At 46.7% G+C, this 22029-nt stretch overlaps 2 protein-coding genes across 3 annotated transcripts in view; one reads left to right on the top strand and one right to left on the bottom strand.

Moving 5' to 3' along the window:
- Positions 1-22029, bottom strand: part of LOC106745166 (potassium voltage-gated channel protein eag) — a 74403-nt gene that overhangs the window by 6236 nt on the left and 46138 nt on the right. The window contains exons 3-11 of one of the 2 annotated variants that reach the window (XM_014620500.1): positions 20709-20841; positions 14038-14306; positions 12397-12696; positions 11841-12094; positions 10503-10768; positions 9993-10278; positions 8988-9351; positions 5038-5153; positions 4067-4183 (exon numbers count right to left, since the gene is read on the bottom strand). In XM_014620500.1, the coding sequence (XP_014475986.1) occupies positions 4067-4183; positions 5038-5153; positions 8988-9351; positions 9993-10278; positions 10503-10768; positions 11841-12094; positions 12397-12696; positions 14038-14306; positions 20709-20841 (2105 nt within the window). The remainder of the gene's footprint in view (positions 1-4066; positions 4184-5037; positions 5154-8987; positions 9352-9992; positions 10279-10502; positions 10769-11840; positions 12095-12396; positions 12697-14037; positions 14307-20708; positions 20842-22029) is intronic. The other variant, XM_014620501.1, reaches the window with a different exon arrangement.
- On the top strand, positions 5713-8890 carry LOC106745167 (TLD domain-containing protein 1). Its single transcript, XM_014620502.1, has 2 exons — positions 5713-6012; positions 6203-8890. Exon 2 carries the CDS (start codon positions 6203-6205, stop codon positions 7535-7537), a length of 1335 nt encoding a protein of 444 aa, XP_014475988.1. The 5' UTR covers positions 5713-6012; the 3' UTR covers positions 7538-8890.

Genomic DNA, 22029 nt, shown 5'->3' with positions numbered 1-22029 from the left:
CTTCGTGGCGTAACGTCCGAATCACCCCCGGAGCCCGATAATTCGCGCTATAATTACAGAAGCTTCTCACGCGCTGGAACTTTTAATTCCGACCTCTCCCGCTTAACGCGATCGTAAGGATCCTCGGACGTTTTTGTCTCCTCTCTCGCGAATTTCCGTATCGTCAGCCCATACTAATAGCGGGGCCGTCGCGACACCCTGACCTACTCGTCTAATTTACACGTCTTCGCAGTAACTCGCCAAGACCGATCACGTCGTAACGATTTGATGAGGATTTTACGGGTCTCTGTGTGTTTCTCTCTCTTGTGCTTTACGCACACTACGGAAGCTTATTTTCGCATTCGTGAGAGCAAGTACATCTGTCTTTACGCCCGTGTGCCTCTTTCCATCTTTCTGATATCGAATCTGTCGGCATTGGGTAAATTAACGAATTAATGGTGTATGTATATATATATACATATATAGATGACTCTCCAACGCCGGTTTTTAAAGAGGATATCGCGCGGCACCGGCCAGCGTCGACCAACGTTTCGGTACATCGGTACATCGGTAACGACAACGGTGAGAAATTGCCCGACAAACTTCGGGAATGCCACATTGTTGAATATATTAAACGTCGAATAGTTGCGCCGTTAACTATTAATTATTGGCGCACTGTCGCGCCTCAGTGAAGCGTGACTCGCGTAGGCAGCGGGAAATGTTATTAATATCGCGTTACGTGTCAGAGTACTGTATCGTCGTTCCCGGAAATTGATCGACCTTACAACTCGGCCGGAGAACTTTCGTTACTTTCTTCAAAGGCGCGCCGACGTCGCGGTTGCGACTAATCGATGGCTCGGCCACGCGAACGCAACTATCGGAAACGGTCCATACGTAAAAGTGTTTCTTCGAGTTCTATATGCAATTCTATGGAGACTAAGGTATCATAATATTATTCCATGCAGTCGATCGAAAATCGAGAGATAAAAACGTTCTCGGATTTCTTTCGTGTTTCAATTAGACAGAAGTTTCTTACTGATTACAGAACTTACTAATATAAGATTACTATAATAAGGTAAGCAAACTCGAGTGTATTATCTCTTATCATTGTCATTATCTCTAAAGAAAAACTCGATTTCGTACATGCATATAAATTAATAAATGTATCATTATACTAATAATCTATCATTATACTATCGTTATATATATATAACAGTGCCTTCCGACTGTTGCAATGTAATAATTATTATGAAAAAGAAACCATCGTAAGTATGGTAAATGTAATGTCAATCAATTATTGCTACAGAGAAAAGTAACGTAATAAGGTTGTAAGTCAAGACCTTAAGTGGAATTATTAGTGACGAAAGCACGTTGTAAATATATATATATATATATACACATGTCTAAAAGTCAGGCAGTCGAGAAATGCGAAAGTTACAGATACAAAAATCGCCGATAATCATCGCACGAAAGTAAAGAAGATTAGATAGCGCCGTAGTAAATAAGTCAGTCGCAGAAACGCAGCGAAAACGGTGATAGTGCACCGCAGGTAATTCCCTATATCGGGCATTCCGGTAGTTTCTCGGGCAGCTGCATGACAGTAATTTCATAACGTCTCGTACGTGACGCGTACTCGTGAAGATATTCAAATAGGTAGGAGACAAAGAGAGAAGTTCTGAATCCTAGAGTGTGTGTTCGTAGCATGCACTTCGCTTTTGCGTAAGGCCGAAGGAGATGTTTCGAGACGCGATCAGGATTTCGGTAATCTCTCACTTCAGCGACAGCACTGCGCGGATACCCCGGCCGATAAATCGCGCTCGCTGGTGCGCGCGATCGACCGGCTGATTGTCATTTTTTTTTAATTACCCCGTCGGTGAGGTATCGTCCGCTTTATCGTTTTCTACGAGGACTACACGTTGCACTATATGTGGTGATGCTTATTATTTACAGTTGTTGCGTTACTTATAAACATGTGTCTATACTGTCGTTACGTATAATTTTTGTCAAGTATATTACGTCGCGTTGTTCGACTTAAGCCGGACAATCTCTGCGCTCTACGAGACACAAGCATTGCAAGCCGTCGCCGTTGATTCGACGTTACGATTGTTGTATATCGCATTATGGCGACGGTACTTCGCTCTAGCTGTGGACTGAAAGCTGGCGGATAAAGAGTTGCGAAGCTGTACATCCAAGAGTGGAAACTATACGAAATCCTGCAAACTCGTTCTATGTAACTCGGGATTTTAATTACAAAAAAAAAAATATATATATATATATAATGTGAGAAAAATATGCGCATAACCGTCTAAAGCCGTATATTTTACAGCACTCTAGCATTCATTAGAAACTGCAGTGACCGTTAGGATGACGATGATGGTATAGGATGATACCGCGTGAGATGTGCGTCTCGTGAAAATGCTGCTGGAAGGACGAACAAATCGAAGATTTGGTTTCGTGGCATTATTCTCATCGACGTGTGATATTCACAGGAGAGATTTCGTGATTACTTACGAAAGAGACGAGATTCAACGTCAATGGCTACGAGACAAAGATCTTTTCGCACAGCTTCCTCTTCATTTTTATTATCTCGGTATCATCTAGATATCAGCAAGACCGCGATATATATCAGCGGATGGACAGTATTGATATTTTATTAGCAAAATACGACTCTATAAAACGAAATACAGAGAGAGAGAGAGAGAGAGAGAGAGAGTGAATACACGTTCAATAAGAACAAACGCGAAGCCGAGGAGTGCCGCAGCGGTCGATGGACCAATCTCGATTTGCTCGCGTTTCGACGTATACGTGCGATGAAAATTTATCGTTCACATACAAGCGTGTGTACAGCGAGTGCACGTACGTGATACCTTCCGGCTGGCACATTACGGGACGCATTTACGGTATTCGCGGCGAATGCGGAGGGAAGCGCCCGAAGAACATGTGTACAGGGTGCTCTCGGCCGACAATGACAAATTTCGCCTTCGCGGCGTCTCTCTTCGAACAAGCCGGGATCGATTTCTTCCCACGGATGGAAGTCTATTCGGATTTTCTCTCGCTCCCTCGACCCACACAACACGTCCGATCTCGAACCGAGACTTTGACGAATTAAAATCCGCTCTCTTTCTCTCGGGACGAGAGAGAGTCAGGTGACAAACTGCCGATGAAACTGTTTCGACGAAGTTAAGGGAAAAAAAAATCAACGTCACCAGGCCGGTGTCGAGGAATCGCGTCGGCAGAACCGAGAGATTTGTCAATGTTGCACAACAGCATCCTGTTACATCGGCTTCGAAAGGGTGCGCTTGCGATTTAATCCTCCACTTGTTTGGCCACGATGAAAATTGGATGCGTGGCCCCGAATGTAAATTGCTTATAAAATTATTAAACGTCCGGGGCGTACGAGACCGTGCGCTAAAGGCGCGCTCTTCGGAGTACGTCCGCTTGGACTTTTTCGCGCGCGCGTACGCTTTCATCACGATTACGTTCTTATCGTCGTGTCAAGCCCGCCGGTGGAGACCGAAAACACGCAACGAGGCTTTTAATTAACGAATCATCAAAATGCAAATGCAGGATTAAACCGCAGAGAGACATGTGCATCACTCGCGCTGCTGTGTGGTATATATACGGTATTCATGAGTATTACATATATACACGTGTGTGTACAAATATTGAAACGGGTATTCTGGAAAATTATGTGTGTATAAAATATAATATAGTATAATATATTATACATCGCAGATATATAGTGGGCAGTAATAAAAAATGGTCGCGGTCGTATAATATATATCACGGCAATAAGAATATTTATAAATGTATAATAATATAACGGTTATATATATATATATATATGTAGAATCATAATGATAATAAATATAAGTTCAACGGTAATAAAGGATAACACGAGATGATGAGAGATAGAGAAATAGATAGATATATATATATGTATATATAATGTATATATATATATAATAACAGTAATGATAATAATAATAATAATAATATATAAGAAGACGTGTACGTAATAAGTATAGCGAAGGAACGGCAAAAAGGAATTGGAGAAGAAATAAATACGTAAGAGAAATGAAATTGCCTAAAACTCGGCCATGGCGGCAGGACGTTCACGGTGAGCTCCTCGTCGGAATCCTGCTGGGACCGTCCGCTCACGGTCCTGGTCACGCCGATCTGGCCTTCCCCGTCGGTCTTGAACCTTTCAAGGAACAACAGGCCAGCCAAGCAACGATCAACAGTCACATCAGCAACAGCCGCGGTAGATGTAAACATCGCGAGCGATTAATTCCGTCGTTCTCTCCGCGTATGTGTACCTTCGCGTATGTGTACTCTTGCCCACATTTATTCTCGCTCGATCTCTCGCGCGCTTTTTTTTTATTTCCCCCCCCCCCTTTTTTTCGCAGATGCCACGCAGGAGATTCCGTGCGTACGATTTCGTGTTTACGCGTACGGGAACATCTGGGAAATACGGGTCGGCGGCGGCGCTATTATTACGAGCCCGATTAAATTCCGCGCTTTGATTATCCACCGCAATTTAAATTTCAGAACCGACGATTCAGCGTGTCACCGTACGCGCGCACACATCCCATACATGAGAGAGTATCGTGAATCATTATGCGGAACTTTATGTAATTCACCGTACATCGGAAATTACACGTCCCCCTTATATCTAGCGAACGTGTGTATGTGTGTGTATGTGTGTGGGGGGATAAATTCCGAATATATACGAAACACTCTGCGCTCTCTTCCGTTCCTTTTTTTTCGCATATCTCTCTCGACAGCCGTTAAAGCCCCGCCGGCGAATATCGAAGTGGTTTTATCGAGAAATTAGAGAGAGAGAGAGAGAGAGAGAGATCTCTTCAGGCCAATCCCCGATTTTTTTCGAAGATCAGACATGCAATCTCTCTCGCAGGAGATTCGTGTGTGGATTCGTCTGTCCTTTTTTAATTCGTCTGCTCGCTCGCAAGTTTACGAGCGCAACTGGCACCGATATTCGCATTCGATCGCAGCCGGGTTAAATGATAAAACTATTGGCGGGTGTGTCTCTCCTACCTTGAGAAGATCTTGCGGACTAAATGATCCTGAGCTTGGTCCAGCTGCGGCTCGTTCTTCCTCCTCTCAGCCAGCTCCTTCTCCCGGCGTACATCGGCGACCTTCCGGAAGATCAGCTGCACACAGAAGTCAGTTTCATTAGCGAACCCACGAAGTCCGGCAAAGGTCACGAGAAAGTACACGAGAAGCGGTATCTAGCAACGATCTCTCCCGGTCGAGAGATCAGGCAGGTAGAAGCGTTTTCAAAGAGAAACCTCGACGAACGCCGGTTCGCAAAGAGGATTAGGAGCGCGATGTGCGCTTAAACGACACTTAACGGCCAGGTGTTTACGCGCCGAGGCGAAGATCGCGCGGAAGCAGCCGGCCCCGCTGCTCCGCTTCGACGTATTATGCACGCGCGTCATCCCGAATGCGCTCTGTGCACATGCGGGTCATCTCATCCGCCGCTTGAAAATTGCATTGCCCATGCACGGCGCGTATTCCCTTTGAGCGAGACCGCATTTCGGAGTTTCTCGCCGCCCCTCTGCTGGCCGGCTCACGGACGGCCTTCATCCGTGCGTTATCCGAGCGGACTCAGCGTCGATTCTCGTATTTTCCGCGGCGAGGAGCGCACGGGGACGATGCATCGGGGCGCGCGACCGGGCGGTCAGCGGCGCAGGCGCAATGCCGGCAGTCGATAGGTGTCCGCGCACACGTAGCGGGCCGCTCGCTCGCTCGTTCGCGCATAACCTCGAAATTGGCCGGACTGAGCGCGTTAACGTCGATCGCGACCGTCGCCGTCGTCGTCGTTTGCGCGACGACGTGACGTTACGTGACGTGACGTGACGTGCGAGGTGTACACGTGCCGACGACGAGGCGTCGCGAAGGTGGTGCGGCGGTCTCTCTTCGCATCCTTACCTCTCGACGTCCACGAGACGACCCGGGGAAAGTCGGGGTATATGGACTATCGGGAAAGATCGCTGGTCCGCATGAAAGGTGCGTACGAAATGCCACTTGAAGATAACGCGCGATACGATATCAGGTCGATTCAATCAATGCTGAGGAATACGTGTCGGAGGAGCTCGCGCAGAGGCTCCGTGTTTGAATTTGAAGTGTCGCCTGCAGCGTGCGATCGCTCCGAGTGAGCTCGGAGAGATAATGAAGTTGGAAACTTGGCTTGTTTCAGATGGGTCATGGGTCGAGCCGTTCACCCTCATCAGCGAACATCCTGTCTGCGGAGGAGCTGACACTGGTGGAGAACCTGTTTAAGTCCATGTCCCGCAGTTCGGGTTCCATCAAACGCGAGGACATATTCAAGCACTGGTCGACGCACTTGGACGATGTGCTGCTACAGTTTGTGGTGCGTTTCCTCTGCCACGAGCCGGGCAAGAGGGTCTCCGCTGTCAACGGCGAGAATTTTGGCCGGCTCTACGTGTTCGCCGTGCGGGGTAGCCCCGAGGAGCGCACGAATCTGATCTTCAACGGCTTCTCCGAGGAGGAGCACAAATACGAGATGCCCACCGAGACGTTCCTCAGATATATTCAAGCAACGATCAATTCCTACCTGCGACTGCAGAAGAACTCCTGTAACGCGCACTACCTCACCTGGAGCAACATCGGCTGCACCGTCAACACCAGGCGCATCGGGATGCGTTCCCGTAGCCTCTGCGAGGATCTCATCAAGTACGGGGACGTGTTGACCGTCGACCAGGTGGAGAGCTGGTTCGTCACCGCGGCCACGTTCAAGAGCATCCAGTCCCACGTATTCCAATACCTCTATCTAGTCTCTCAGAAGAAGGGCGATAAGAATACGAGCGCGCGAATAAGCGACCTCAATCTCCTGCCGATCTGCGGCGGCCTCGAGAACACACCGCACTTCCCCAGTATACTCGGGCTGGGGGACGTTCTCTTCCTGAATCTGAGCCTGCCGCACGAGCTCCGTGACGAATGGCGGTTCCTGTTCTCGAGCCAGGTGCACGGCGAGTCGTTCTCCACCATGCTGGGCAGGGTAATGATGGAGGGCGCCACGATAATCATACTCCAGGACATGGACGACCACGTGTTCGGCGGCTTCGCCTCCGACAGCTGGAAGCTGGGTCCGAACTTCATCGGCAATCAAACCTCGTTTCTGTTCAAGCTCGAGCCGGACATACTGACGTTCTCGGCGACGAATTACAACAGCCACTATCAGTATCTGAATCTCCATCAACAAACGATGCCTAACGGCTTGCTCATGGGGGGGCAGCTTAATTACCCCGGCCTCTGGTTGGACTGCGAGTACGGCGCCGGCAAGTCGAGCGTATCGTGCACGACCTTTCAGAATTACGTGCAACTCAGCGGTAAGGAGGACTTCAAAATCAAACACTGCGAGGTGTGGGGCGTCGGCCCGAAGCCGTTGGACGCGCAGGAGGACGTGCGCGAGATGAAGTCCGTGCTGAATCAAGACCCGACATCGAAGATGATGCTGGAACTGTCCGGCCGCAAGCTGCACAGCGAGGGACTTCGCGAGGAGGACCAGTAATTGTGACGTGCAATTTTGAGATTTTTACGGAAGTCGTAGGTTGTAAGCGGAGAAAAAAAGAAAAACGAGATAGAGGGGGTGATGACTAGCTGTAAAGATATTTACAAATATTTGAGACGTTAATCGATTTCGAATAGAGTCTGTGTAAAATCTGTTATCGATCTTGTATTGTATAATGGAATACGCGGGTATAAAAGATGTATTTAGTAAACTGTTATAGATTCGTAATTATACGTTGACAGTCGCGACATGATAAGAAGAATGGGGACGAAGAGTGATGAACCCTCGCGATCCATAATTTACGCGAGCGCATATCCTCGGGGTATGTTAGAAGGAATCCGTGTGATAACGCCGCGAGAGGCAATCAAAGCGCGAAGCGGAAACGAATTACACTTACGAAAGCCACTGCGTGTTAGATTGAGTGAAAGAAAAAAAAAAACAAATAGTACGTCTGTCCATATTATGTGTACGAGCGGTCTCTCTCTGTGTACGTTTCTACAGACTTCTGTTTGTTTTGTAATTTATCTTAACGAGGGAACGTTTCGAGGTGATCCTCTCCGATTTTGATGAACTTCGAATATAATAATATATTGCAACTGCAATTGGATATAACGCAATCGTCATCTGTAACAGTGGATATCTCGAAAACTGATGTCTCTCGTGTTTCGAATTTTTCACCGGGAGAAAAATGAGATTATTTCGTTATCTTACCCGAAGTAAGAGAAACAAGGACGACTAACGCGTGAGTTCGATCGTAGCGGCTCGGTTGTATCAACGTGTTTTGTTTCTTTATCTCTATTAGACACACGTGCCATCGACATATCTAGAAGGGATCAAAGATCAGGAAGAGACAAATGCACGTTCCCGAACGTTCCCCCGTGCGCATTATTAGGACTTTTGTCCCTTTTTAAACGGCCTGACGAGTCTGAATTTGCCGCAATTATTTCCATTCGGTCACTCGATTCCACTTCCCGTGTAACTTCATTATGTCGTGTATACGTGTATATTTATGAATTCAGCTATGATATTAAAGGAATAATATCATGCCAATCGCTGCGTGGCCTGAATGCCTATTGTCTAGTGCCTGACGAGTCGATTGTTAATCGTTAATTTATCATTCTCCGTATGTTGATTATATTCATATATAAACGAACTCATGTGTGCCATACAAATTGCTCTTGTTAACTAAGACTGTATAATCGTGTCGTACGAGGATGGAGAAGAAGGGATGTATATCACCGCGCAAATATTCGCCAACGAGAGTCGTTTGCCGACTGCAAGTCAGCGGGAAGAACTTTCTGCACTATTATAAAATCTATTAAAAGTTCAATAAACAATCAAAATCTACGACGCCGCGTGCGTTTTCTTCCCCTTTCCGTTCGCATCTCCTTCTCACCGACTTGATAAGAGATAAGCGCGATATCACGTCACATGATGAAAACGGACTTACCCGATGGCTCAGATTGTAAGTCAGGATCAGATTCCTGGCGAAGGAGTTCGCGAAAGCCTGATAGAAGTCCAATACCTCCAGAAGCCGATCCCGCTTGATCGTGTGCAGATCGCAGTAAGTGAGCGCCCTGACGTTCGCCGCGCTCTGGCCGACCGACGAGTTCGTCCAGAAGCTGTCGCCGAAGACGTCGCCCTTGCCCAGTATCGCCACCACTTCGTCGTCCTGAATCACCTCGAGGCTGCCGGTCACGATGAAGCACAGGGAGTCGATGGATTCGCCCGTGTGATAGAGCAGATCGCCAGGCGCGCTGTGCGACATCGTAAAGTGCATCGCCAAAGCGCGCAGGCACCCGTCGGACGCTAACCTGGACATGAATTAAAGGCGCACGAATAGCGCTTAGCGAGCGATCAAAGCGCGCCGAGAGTTCGCGAATTCCTTTTTACGGGGACCGTTCTGTTTCACCGCAAATTCCTTAGCACCGTGCTCGTTACTGGCTGCGCAGAATAAAAAATTCTCCCGCAAAATTACAACGCACACGTTAATGTGGACGAGGACGGATTGACTTTATTCGAGAAACGAAAAAAATTGTTTAATCTGTCAACTTTCATCGTCTTTCGAATAAGGTCAATCGGCCTTGTCTAAAATAATGTGTTTGTGCATAAGAATTTTTAATTCTGTGCAGTAACGAATATAATATTAACAAATTCACGGTAAAATAGGACGACTCTCTCTAGGAGGATCCCCTTAAGACCTCCAAGGAAATTTTTTCATAAAGAGAGAGAGAGGGAGGGTTTCTTATATCCTTGATTAAAAAGCAAGAGGAAGATATATGAGTCGCTTAATAATACTTGTCTACATAGGTGGATCCTCAACCAGAGGAAGCTAGGGGATTAAGTTGAAGATTGTAGGAATGGTTGAAAGAATATTAGAAAAATAAACAGGGCTGTAAATTTTGCAGATTCTCTCGCGAAGAGAGCGCGCGGTGTTACGAAGAATATGGTTTACCTGAAGGCACCGTGTTCGTTGAAGACCTTCCGGTTAAGATGCACGCAAATGTCGGCCTTCATATCCTTGGGGCAGTAGTTGAGAACTTTGTTAGTGTCTAGACCCTTCGTCATCGCCCACGTGCTGATGACGTAATCCATGACGCGCTCGCTGAGAGCCTTGGGCACCTCGTGTAGCTTCATGAACTCCCTCACGTTGTTCAGCATGTCGTGATATTTGGCGGTGGCGGACGTCATTTGCTGGATGATCGTGGTGACGTGACCGAAGATCGTGGCGTACAGTAAGGCTGACCAGGGGGAGAAGGAGAGAGAGAGAGAGAAAGAAAGAAAAAAAAATGGCGATTTCAAGCCCTTATTACGCTATCCGCGAGTCGCTTGTCTCTAAATCTAGCATTATCGCGAACGGTAAAGGCAGATCGAGGAGGACGTGTTTTCCCGCGGTCGTGTCCTATCTCCCTTCTATTACCGATTTCGGCGCAGAATAGAGTTTTACGGGGTATTGTATCCGTACCAGCAATGATCATCATGCAGATGGTAAAAATCTTCTCGTTGTCGGTCTCGGCCGCAACGTTCCCGAAGCCCACGGAGGTCATGCAAGTCATTGTGAAGTAAAGAGCAGTGACATACATCGTGCGACGTGACGGGCCAGCTACTAGTTCGGGTGCGGTGCTGGCATTGGTCCACAAGTAGCTGTACGGTGACTGGGTAACATTGGCCAACTTCCACAGCCAGGAATACTGTACCCCATTGTCGGCATCCGATCTCCCTATCGAATACCTTTAACGCAAGGGGATTTCTTACGAGGCGTCGAGTCCGATCGACGGCAGATATTGATGTGAAGTCGAGAGAGATAATGCGGTCTCAGGTGGATGACGCGTTGTGAACTTATCCCCGTTCGAGGTCGAGCGGCGTTTAACTTTAAAAATCGATGCCTTATGTTTGGATATTACGTTAGAATCGCTTCTCGGTCGATTTTCTGTCTGCGCTTCGTCGATTCATCGGAATATCTCGCCGGTGATATCGCTTCGTTCTCTGCTCTTTCGCGTATACATACACGTACACAGGAAAAACTTAGTATCAATTCATATTCTCGTATGTAAGCAAGAATGTATAATCTTATATGAAGATACTCTTATATGATAATCTTCATGTAAGATCTATGAAGATTTTCTTTATAAGATCTGCAAGTGATATTCACTGAATATTTTGTCTCCTCTCAATTCATGAAAATTATTCTTGAATGACAGGAATGTGATGTTTTTAGCGGAACTATATGGAATTTCTTCATGTGAGAACAAATTTTATCGTCCTGTAAAATGATTATCCAGCGAGAAACTAACGAATCGAATCGACGTCGAAATAACCGAAGTTCAATTCAATTCGACGAGTCGTTTGTCTCGCCGGGCTATATTCTTGTTTATATATACTTAAGAATATGAGTCTTGAATTGATACTGTTTTTGCTCCGTTCAATGAAACATATTGCGAATTATGATAAAGAAGTGATCCCGAGCGTTTTACTCGGCGCAAGTTCTGCCGATGCAGTGACACTCGGTTATCAATGAGGAGCGACACACGCATCGAGGGGTTCGGCGCGTTTCCCGAGGACGAGACGGTGGCGACTCGAGAGAATCTGCGAGAGGGGGCGAAATAAAGTAAATCGGTGCGGTGACCCGAAGCGTACGTATCGCGAGGTACAGCAAGAGAGTCACGATGACGACGTCGGTGTGTATGGATGGTCGTATGGTAACGATCGTGCACGCGACGTTACCCCCCACCGTACCCTGGTGGCGGCGGCGTGTTACCTTGGACGTGTGTACGCAGGGTAGAATCACCTTAATGTGACGTACCAGATACAGGCCAGCCAGTGAGCAACCAACATGTAGAAACAGAGCAGAAGAATGAGCATCGCGGCTCCATACTCCAGATACCGATCTAGCTTGCGTACGACTCTGCCGAGCCGCAGCAGCCGTACCACCTTCAGGGCCGAGAACAGGCTACCTATCCCGTCCTCGTCATGATCGAAGGCGTTGAAAACGTCGTACGGCAGACAGCTCAGCAGATCGATGATGAACCAGGACTTCAGGTAGTTCATTCTGATCACCTGGAGGCATCGAGGTTACCCGATCACGCGATAACAAAAACTGTCGTTGTTATTTGATGGGAACACGAAGTTATCGTGTGTATGGAAATGCGAGCTATTCTCAGAAAATCGCCGTCGATGCGAATAACTGTTTTCATAAAATGTTCAACACGCGACAGTGTGGGTGCGGGCTCCCGCCGGACGGATAAAAACGGCCATTTTCCCGCCGTTTTTAAGCGTACAAACTGATTATGATTTTTGTTCCGCGAGCGATGCGGAATTTTTTATGAGGGGTGGGAGAACCCGGCGGAAACTGAGTTTACCTTCGGATCGGACACCACTTCGCCGCCGGCGCCGACGAACGTTGTGTGAAAATTGAGTACGATGTCGATGAAAAATATCACGTCGACGATACTGTCGACGACCAGGAGGGAGACGTCCTCGCTGGTCTTGTTCTTGAACGCGACGTTGTACGGCACCATGATGGCTGTGTAAAAGGTCAAACACAAAATGATCCAGTCCCAGATCGCCTTAAATGCACAATAATGCAGTAAAATGTGCGGTGGTGTTTTCGGGGCTTCTTGTCTGTATTGCGGCATAACATCGCCGCTTAAGGACATCATCTGGAACCGTAAGACACGAGATACGTTGAAACGTCTCGGGGGTCTCACCGTCGATCGAAATCGACACATAATTCGTCGATTCACGCAAATGCTTCCTCGCATTTTTTTAATACTTTTTTCCTTTTTTCGAAAGATATACGTCGTTTCGCGAATTACATTATCTTGACGGTATAAGCAAGTTTTACCGCCTCTATATCGACCCCTTAGCTATCGCGCGTACTATTTATCTGATATCTCTTTTTTTCCTTACACCCCGAGTCCGGGCTCCATTAGCTTCTCACGCTTCGAAGAGCTTTCAAATGCATGAGCCTTCTGTTGGTAGAAGGAACGTTCATGCAGATGTGCTCTCAGCTCTCCGTTACTCGACGAAGTCGGGCAATATTGAAACTGCGTTTCTGTTTCATTGATTTAAATGAGAATTCATAAGTTGACTGTAGCAGCACTGCCTTATCTATTGTCCATATTGACTGTTCTTAAGTGATTCAATAATCCAGAAACTTTCAACGAACGGCAAGGAGAATATCGAGACGGATATTTCTCGAGATATACATATGTAAATAAGAGCTATAAAAATAATGGTCGCGCTCGCTCGCACATATATAGCGATATAATATAATTTATAAAAGAAAATTAATCAATTAAATAAATTAGATAAATAAATATATAATTTATAGAACTACGATAGTGTATAAAAGCAAAAGTAAAAATTTGCCGATACAAATGCAGATACGAGAGCAGTTTGAAAAATTCGCGGCCTGACGTAGAGATATCTACCACTATTACTATGTTTTAACCTTTTTACAGCGTCACAACATGGTAACCAATTTTTTACTGCACCCAAATTTTTGTGTTACCTTAACAAAAGTGTAAATATTAAAAAATAACTCAGTAAGCGATCTGTCGGAAGCCTGCCGACAAATTAGCGGCAAATTCGATCAGAATCTGCCGACATGGACAGTCATCTGCATATCCGCATTCGACTCGCGTTCTGTCAGAACACAGATAGAATCTGACGGCAGATTGACGGCAGAAAATAAACGAGGATCTGCAGTCTGTTCCGTTTAAATACATTAGAATGACAGATCCTGCTCGGTTTCAGCTATCAGTCTGCCATCACACTCGCCTTATTCGACTGATTTAGCTTCATCTGACTTCTATTCGTATCCAAAGCTTGAAAAATTCCTTAACGGGCGACTTTCCTTAAATAACGAGCCGAAAGCTGCGGTAAACGGCTATTTCGAGATACCAGGTCGTGAACTTCGCAAACCGCCCTCGTATGCGGGAACAAAGGGCGGATAGAATTTCAATTAGAATCGCGGCACGAATCAATCGACGACTTACATGAGCCAAGTGCGATTGTTTGGCGGTGGTCGGCACGGCGGTATCCTTCAGGGCCGGCAGGTGTGAGCTGAACTGAGAAACTAGGACCGATCTCGATCTGGTGACCGATCTGGCGAGTTTGGCGAATTTGGAGAGGCCGCCTTTGCTGTCGTCCGTCTCGATGGGCTGTTTCAAGGCGGTGATGTCTCGAAACGTCAGCAGGAACAGGACCACGAGGTCCCGTTCGTTCTTGATGGGCGCTATTTGCAGGAGCAGCCATAACGGTGTCTCTGTACATCGCAAGGAGGAATGACGCCGCTATTATCCGCGTACGGAAAGGCGACGCGCGCTGCTCGCGGTTATCTAATCTAAATCCTAATTCGGTGATCTATCGAGGTATATACATATGTATGTACGCCTTCAAGCACTATCGGTCGCAGGGAGATCAGAGCGAATCTTAGTCAAAGAGCGGAGGGATGAGTCAGCGGCTCGGCTCGTCGTCAATTCTACTGGAAATCTTTCTGCTGCCGTACTCCAGAGTGTTCTATCATGCTACGTGCCGGAAGCGCGCTGGTGAGAGAGTTCGTGCTACGTACAATGATAAAGACGTTCGGAAGCGAAAGGGGACAAAGTGTGAGAGACTAATCACGGCAGTCTTACGCGTCTCAAGCAAATTTCGTGGAATGTAAAACGATTATAGGATGGGGGAAGGGGGATAACTGAGAATAATCGCCTGCGACGAAAATCGTCTCGTCGGGTAAAGATAAAGCGATTAAATGATAATTAATTCAAGATGCATGAGAGAGAGGGGGAGAGGGGGGAAGAGAGCGAAGGAGTTTATAGAAATATGAAAGTAAGATGTGCTGCGTTGTGGAAGGATAAAAAGTTTCCCCCGATGCGATCCTCCCTCGGATACTATGAATAAGAAATGTCATTGGGAACTTTCCTTTCTACGTGACAACGATGAATTATATCCTACCATCGATTACTGCATCGCCTCGGCTAAACCAGCTCCGCCAAATCGATCAGGCATAATAACACTTTTGTCACGAGCAACACGCTGCGCTTCTAAACTGCCGTTCAATCCCCGTGGCGTGGCGTGGCGATGCCTCAACCGCAACTCATAAGTCTCTCGCTCTGCTCTAAATTATTGTCGCACTACGCGCGCCATAATATTGTGCTGCAGCTGTCGCATCGATGGACATGCAAGATCGAAGCTGTATGCGAGTTCAGGCCGATGGAATCCAATTAGGGGATTCACCTATATACACGGCTATTTTGCGGCGCAAAGCATGCGAGCACATGCGGATGAACAGAACTACTAAAGAGAAAGTTTCAGTCGAAGTCGAGAGGGGAGAAGAGTAGTCGGTAAAGTGGCTTCGTGTGAGAGAAAGAGAGAGAGAGAGAGTGGGGTGAAAGACAGGTATGTCGATCGAGATGTCGAGAGCACCTACGACGTGTCGAAGGGAACGGTACTTTTTGCGATATCGGAAATTTGCGAAAAGCGAGTGGGCGGAACAAAATTATTTCTCCTCGTTATGCCATATCGTGTATAATCTCTCGCACCGCGTATGATGCGGGAATCCGTCCTTCAGCATCCCGCCGGAGAATGCGCCTCGTCCGAAGCGAATTGTTTCTCGCTTCTTTCTTTTCTTCTTTTTTCTTTTACGGTCGCTCGTTCGTCTTCGTACTGTGCCGCATCGACGAGGAGAACGAGACGACTCGAACGTGGACACGCGAAATTTCGGGCCCGTGGGAATACAGGCGGCGTATAACCGCTCGATAATATTTTGGCTGTCTATCTATATGTATATTTACCGACAACCGGCTTAATTAAGTAACCTTGTAAACCTGCCGTGCGACGTCGACGTACGTACGAGCTGCTGTGAAATGCACCGACGGTATATACACGCGCGCATCGCCGTGACCGGAAATTCCGTGTTTTCGAGAGACGGCGAAAAGTGCGAAAATCGTCCGTGTGGGAGTTACGGCGATGCTTTGAAACCCAGTTTTTTTCCGAGAGGAAAAAAAACTCGGTTTCAAAGCATCGCCGTAACTACCACACGGACGATTTTTGCATTTTTCGCCGACGACACGTACGGAGTCTGTTTAAGCCGTCGTAGTCGTCGTCGTCCGGGGATAATTGCGACGTTAAAGCAAGCATTTAAGAGACGAGAGATCTAATAATCGCTGTGTGTGTTTGTGTGTGTGTGTGAAATATCGACGAACGATAATATTTACGAATAAAAATTAGCAGTGAATTGTACGGAGAACATCGCGCTCAAAAGTGATAACTACCAATTACATCGGTGGGAAACGTTGCGGTCTCTCACATTCACTGCAATACCAAAATTACCTTGATTGCTCCGATATTAAACGTAGTGCGGATGCCGATTCGTACTCTCGAATGTAAATGACGTAATTATGTTGCGCTGTGCTTGCGACGTGTGTGGTGCATTAAACATTAATAAATGAAACGGTATATCAGAGACCCCCAAGCGAAAGATGAAGTTCGCTAATGACAATCGAAATATTTCGATTTTGCGTTTAATTCCGGCGCGAGCGTTCATTTAAAACAACGAAATCTACAGAAAGATAGATAAGAGATACGCAAGCGAGATCTCCGTGTCGTACAATTTGTCCGTTGACGCGATAAGAGCCAAATTTGCCATCTAAATATGCGGTTTTTCACGCTGTATATTATGTACAAGCCGTCCACACGGGGATAAAGCGCGAATAAAAGCGAAACTTACCGGGGGGTAAAAATTTTCGCTTATCACAACATGGCGTTTAATTAATTCGCTCTTTATAACGCCCTTCTCTTCGCGGGGTTAATCAATCTCGCGGGCTTGATAATCTACTCAAGGTAACGCTCTTCCTCTCTCCGGCGAGGAGAGGACACGAGCGCCGTTGCATCCGTCCCTTCCGACGATAAGGGCCATTGGCCGGGCCTTTTGTCCGGCAAAAAGGCACTTAGACTCGCCAAACGGGCGTAATGTCGCGCGAAAATATCGTCCGTGATCTATTTTTACAGCCGTCGGCGAACTATGGCGCTATTGCGAGGCTATAACCTTTCCGTTTTAGCGGCCACCGAGAGAGAGAGAGAGAGAGAGGAGACTGTGGGTGGTCCCCACTTACTATCACGGGGGGAAACGAAGGCGACGAGTGTGTACATTAGAAATGGAATTTCGAAAAAAGCCAAAGTCAACCGCGCGACGAGGGAGACTAACGGCGAATCTGTATCGACGAACTTCACGGACACGCCTCTCTCGCGGCGGTGTTAAATATATGTCAGGAAGTGAAGGTGTATCGAGGGGTGAATCGGCGCGACAGGACTGTGACTCACTTTTTCTCGCGAACTTGATGAAAATCAATCGAAGTTTCGTGAAATTGAAATCGACGCGCTGAAGATAAGCGGTGGAGAAGCGTGAACATCTGAGATCGGTCTAACCGTCGGCATACAATACAGAACTAGACGGAGGATGGAATCGAAACCGTGCTGATAGACGTAGAGACGTGGGGTATACTCACATATCCTGTCTTTATGTCTGTCAATTATAGTAGCGACTATAGTGGTATACTATGGTAGCAACTTATGCAGAGTGGGGCACCACGAGGCACTTACAAAGTAAGGCGTTACTGCGCTCAAATTAATCTCAACTACAAGCCGTTGAAATATATTGAAATCGATCGAAATGTTACTCGACTCGAGAGGCTGAAGAACAAGTAATTACGTTCACTCGGTTCAAGCGCTTCTTTTCTCCGTGTTGTATCTCCCGATCCGAAATAATTCCCCACCACTCCCGCGGTCTCCGGTCATTACGTTCCTCGACGTTGCCACACGCACGGCGCGATTTTACAGATATATTTAACAATATTCAAGATTCCAAGTGTAGAACGTAAGTTCGACGAGACTCCACTGCGTACTTGTGTACTCGCACGCGGATTTTAACATCGCGGGGCAAATCGAATCGAGGATCGAGGTGAAACGAGACACGAAACGAAATCAAAGGACGGAGCCGAATAGCCGAATAATGTTCAGATAGACAGAGCTGTCCCTCGTTAGAGCGAGTAGTTATAGTTATAGCGCTTTTGATTATCCAACGATCCGTTCGACGGTCCTCGAAGGCCAACCGGTCGATCGCGCTGAAGCAGGTGTATATACGCATGCAGGGCGTCGTTCCCGAAGCATCGCCGCGCGATATCTCGCCTCGGATATCGGCGATGCTTCTTGGACGATGCGTCCCGCGTGAATGTAAATCGGTATGGTAAGGTATATATATATATATATCTGTCGTATGGTGTCTGTTATATACTGTTTTAGATTCGTGGGTGACTTACTGGTGGCATTTGCGAGCACGCTTTTGCGAACCTGTGCTAGACATACCTCGTGGGGTACCTTTAAACAGAACGATCTTTCATTATTGAGCTTAAGACGTTGCGTCGTTATTAAGGGAGGACGTTTTCCTCTACGGATAAAAATTCAAGACCGGAAAGAATAGCGCGGACGAGAACTTTCATGGAGAAAGAAAGACAAACAGACACAGAGATAGAGAAAGAGAGAGAGATACAGAGAGAGAGAGAGAGAGAGATAATACACGAACATCCGAGCGAGATGATGTGGGTGACGGAATAACGAGCGGCGATAACACGGATCTTGCCGGTCGTTGTATCGTATTAGTGTCGCCGGGTGATACGAACACTTACGTTTCGATGTTCGATCGGTATTGCACATGCACAATGATACATCTCGTGCCTCGAGGCGTTTACCCAAAGTGTTTCCCGAGAGATCGATGGTTTCGTTATCGGCGATTGTTGTTATCGTTATTCTTGTTGTTGTGTTGTCGTCGTCGCGATTTAAACGCGCGTCTGCTCGGGGTATATATTAAGATAATTAACTCGTGCTCGTGCGATTAATTGAGACCACTCGAGCCACAGTGACGTAAGACAGATTTTCTCAGATTTCCTTCGTCGATTCTCAACGGAAATCCCTCGAACGCGCTTACGGTTGCCGAGATACGAGAGAACGGAGGGGAACTGTCGTGTATGCGTGTGTGTGTGTGTGTGTGTGTGTGCGCCCTAACGCGGGAAGCAGCGTATAAATTTTCAGGGTTTTGCGACAAACATTATCTATCACGCGTCACGCTCCGCGCATAATACGCGCGTAAAAATGTTACTGCTTTGACATCGCGGCGCAAAGAACGGCAACCACTCGCGGCGACGTGTCCTCAAAAGCAGCAGGCTCTTTGATCTCGCGATATGCACCGCCTCGATTTTTATCAAAGGATTAATTTCGTGTTTCTCGTATCGTAATTATTCAACATGCCGCGACGGCGAGTCGCGAAAATACCGAACATTCAATTACGCTCGGAGTCTTAGGTGCCGGTTTTAAAGCCTTGTGCTGTCTGGGAATACCGTATTGTTCTCGCTCCCGTTACACCGAGAGAAGTGTTTCTTTGGGTTTAATATACGTTTGACCCGGGTTCGATATAAACGGCATAATTTAATATTAAATACAAAAAGTATTAAAGGTGAAAATATCAAATAAATATGTTATTTGATGCGCCCATATATAAAGAAACACTGATTATTTGAGAAACTAAACAGCTCCATTTGTTGAAATAAACATTCGTTTGTTGCTCCTTTTTCGCAGACAAAATTCAACCGATGGAAAGATAGTGCACTGATAAAAAGATACTTAAAAATCTATTTGCGGGATATAAAGTTTATTTCGCGGAGAAAGAGATTCGCGTACAAACGTACTGCTTCTCTTTTTTTCCGGATCCGTCGACGCGATAGATCAAGAAATCTTGCCGCATGTTCCATCCAGTATACCATGTATCGATGATTACATCGGGAAAGTCCGCGGAGATCGTCGCGATTGCGGGCCAACGGCTGTTATTTACGGCGGTGGTGTGCCGATTAATTCGACGGAGTCCCGCCGGCGAGGTGTCGGCTCACCGGCGGTTAAAACGACGCCGTTTTGTTTTCCATTAAACACACAGACCGCTGATTGCCGGGTACTTCGAACGTTTCCGCGTGCACGGCGCATAAAGTGCACGGTGGCGCAATAGGAAACTAGATGCGGCCCGATAAACACGCGCATGCAAATTTCGCACAATAATTCCGCCGACCGAGGGATTCCGCGGGGGAATTTTTCCCTTCTCCGTCCGCGCGTGCATCCCTCCGCGACCTCCCACCCCCCTCTCTTGCACGACCATCCAATTACCGTACGTGACAAATGCGCGAAGAAAAACGTACTCGCGCTACCCGGCGGGATTTCAGCCGCGAATCTCACCAGGATCGCGCGAATCGCGCACCGACGGTTAAATGACGCCGCGGCGAACGATAGCTGGCATGGCGCTCGCTCTCCAGCAATTTCGGCAATTGGATAAATTAATCTTTGTTTCGTTCGCACGGCAAAACCGTTCGTAAATTGGATGGTATTTCCTCTTTCCGCGAGCGAAACGATCTCGATATCGCTCTCTGATGGAGGAACGACCGACGCTTTGCCTCCGAGAATTACAAAGTTCCCGAAGTTTCCNTTTTTGGGGGTCCCCCCCCCCCCCCGTAAATCGGGCCCCGCTAATACGGCCGGACGCGACGCCCGAAACCATCGATTTCCATGAAAAAGCCATGGACGCCACATTGAAGCCGCCGCATGCAAGAGATCGGACGGTCGGGAGACTTACTGTTCTTCTTGTACAGTAGGATCTCGAATTGATCGTGGATCTGGCCCTCGAGGCACTCCTCGATCCTGGCGATCGTTTCCTTGTCCGTCAGTTCCCCGTACATGAATCCGCAACGGCATGACTTTTGCATAACCTGGAAACAAAGTGGGGAACGCATGAAACGCACGATCCATTTGTTCGTCCGCGAGATGCATCGTGTGTGTACGTGTGTACATGTGCGCGTGTTCGTAATGTGCGTTCTCATTGCAGATAAGTAATTATAAGGGATACACGGATAGGTGATAAATGTGCGCGACGGCCATGAGTGGTGGAGGATCGATGAGTCCGCTTCATAATTAGAACAGCCCGCCTATTATTAATAAGCACTTTGCGCTCATCACGTAATAATAAAGACTGTAACGTGAGTTACGATTTAAACGTAAATGCGCGACATTTTCAAACGTCTGCCGAGAAAAGGAGGAAAGAAAAGAAGAGGCGGACTTCCATTCCGATTTCATCTTCGTTCCCGACTGGAAATTATTTTATAAATTATTATTATCCCAGCTCGGCTCGAACCCTTATCCATATAACACAAAAGCTAACGTTAACATTGTTGCAACGTTGCAACAGTGTTACCGCAAGCTTTTGTGTGTTATATGAATAACTGGTTATCAGGTCCATCTAAGGTTATACTATCGGGCTCTACGAAGTCATGTAACGCTACCTGGTAATCAGAATCTTAATTACATAGGATTCATTATAATGCCCTCATTAGGTTATATCGAATTCCTATCACGTTTTACCTCTCGTATAACGGAAAGGATTATGATTAGATCGGGATTTGTAAGAAGCAGGGAGTGCTGAACTAGTGAAAAGTACCTGCAAGGTGTAAATCGAAACGCAGATGTCGTTAGCATTCGACAATTTTCGACTTTAATAATTTGCAAAAACAACAAATATATTTTTATGGAAATAATTATAAAAAACAAAATTTATCGTCCTAATTCTTTCGGTTATCCGAGATAAAACGTAATAGAGACTCGATAATATAACCTGATATGCACATTATAATGGAATTTGATTAAGATTCTGATTGCCACGCAGCGTTACATGACTTCTCGGGACCCGATAGAATAATTTTAGGTGGACCCAACAACCGGTTGAGTTCAATCTATATGTATGTGTGTGTGTGTGTGTGTGTGTGTGTGTGTGCTGAACCATGGAGTAAATTTTTAGTCGAATGATAGATAAAGTGAATGAGATCCCAAAAAGGACCTGATAAAAATGTATAAAATAACAAAAATTGGGACGATACACTAAAGTCCTAATACGTGCCTAATTA

Source organism: Dinoponera quadriceps, unplaced genomic scaffold (assembly GCF_001313825.1).
Source record: "Dinoponera quadriceps isolate SergipeBrazil2010 unplaced genomic scaffold, ASM131382v1 scaffold1425, whole genome shotgun sequence".
NCBI classification, from domain to species: domain Eukaryota; kingdom Metazoa; phylum Arthropoda; class Insecta; order Hymenoptera; family Formicidae; genus Dinoponera; species Dinoponera quadriceps.
Note: the sequence above shows the minus strand (reverse complement) of the source record. Positions and strands in the feature narration are given on the sequence as shown.

Bases quoted from the DNA above. Each gene is read 5' to 3' on its own strand.
- LOC106745167 (XM_014620502.1), top strand. From the start codon at position 6,203: ATGGGTCATGGGTCGAGCCGTTCACCCTCATCAGCGAACATCCTGTCT.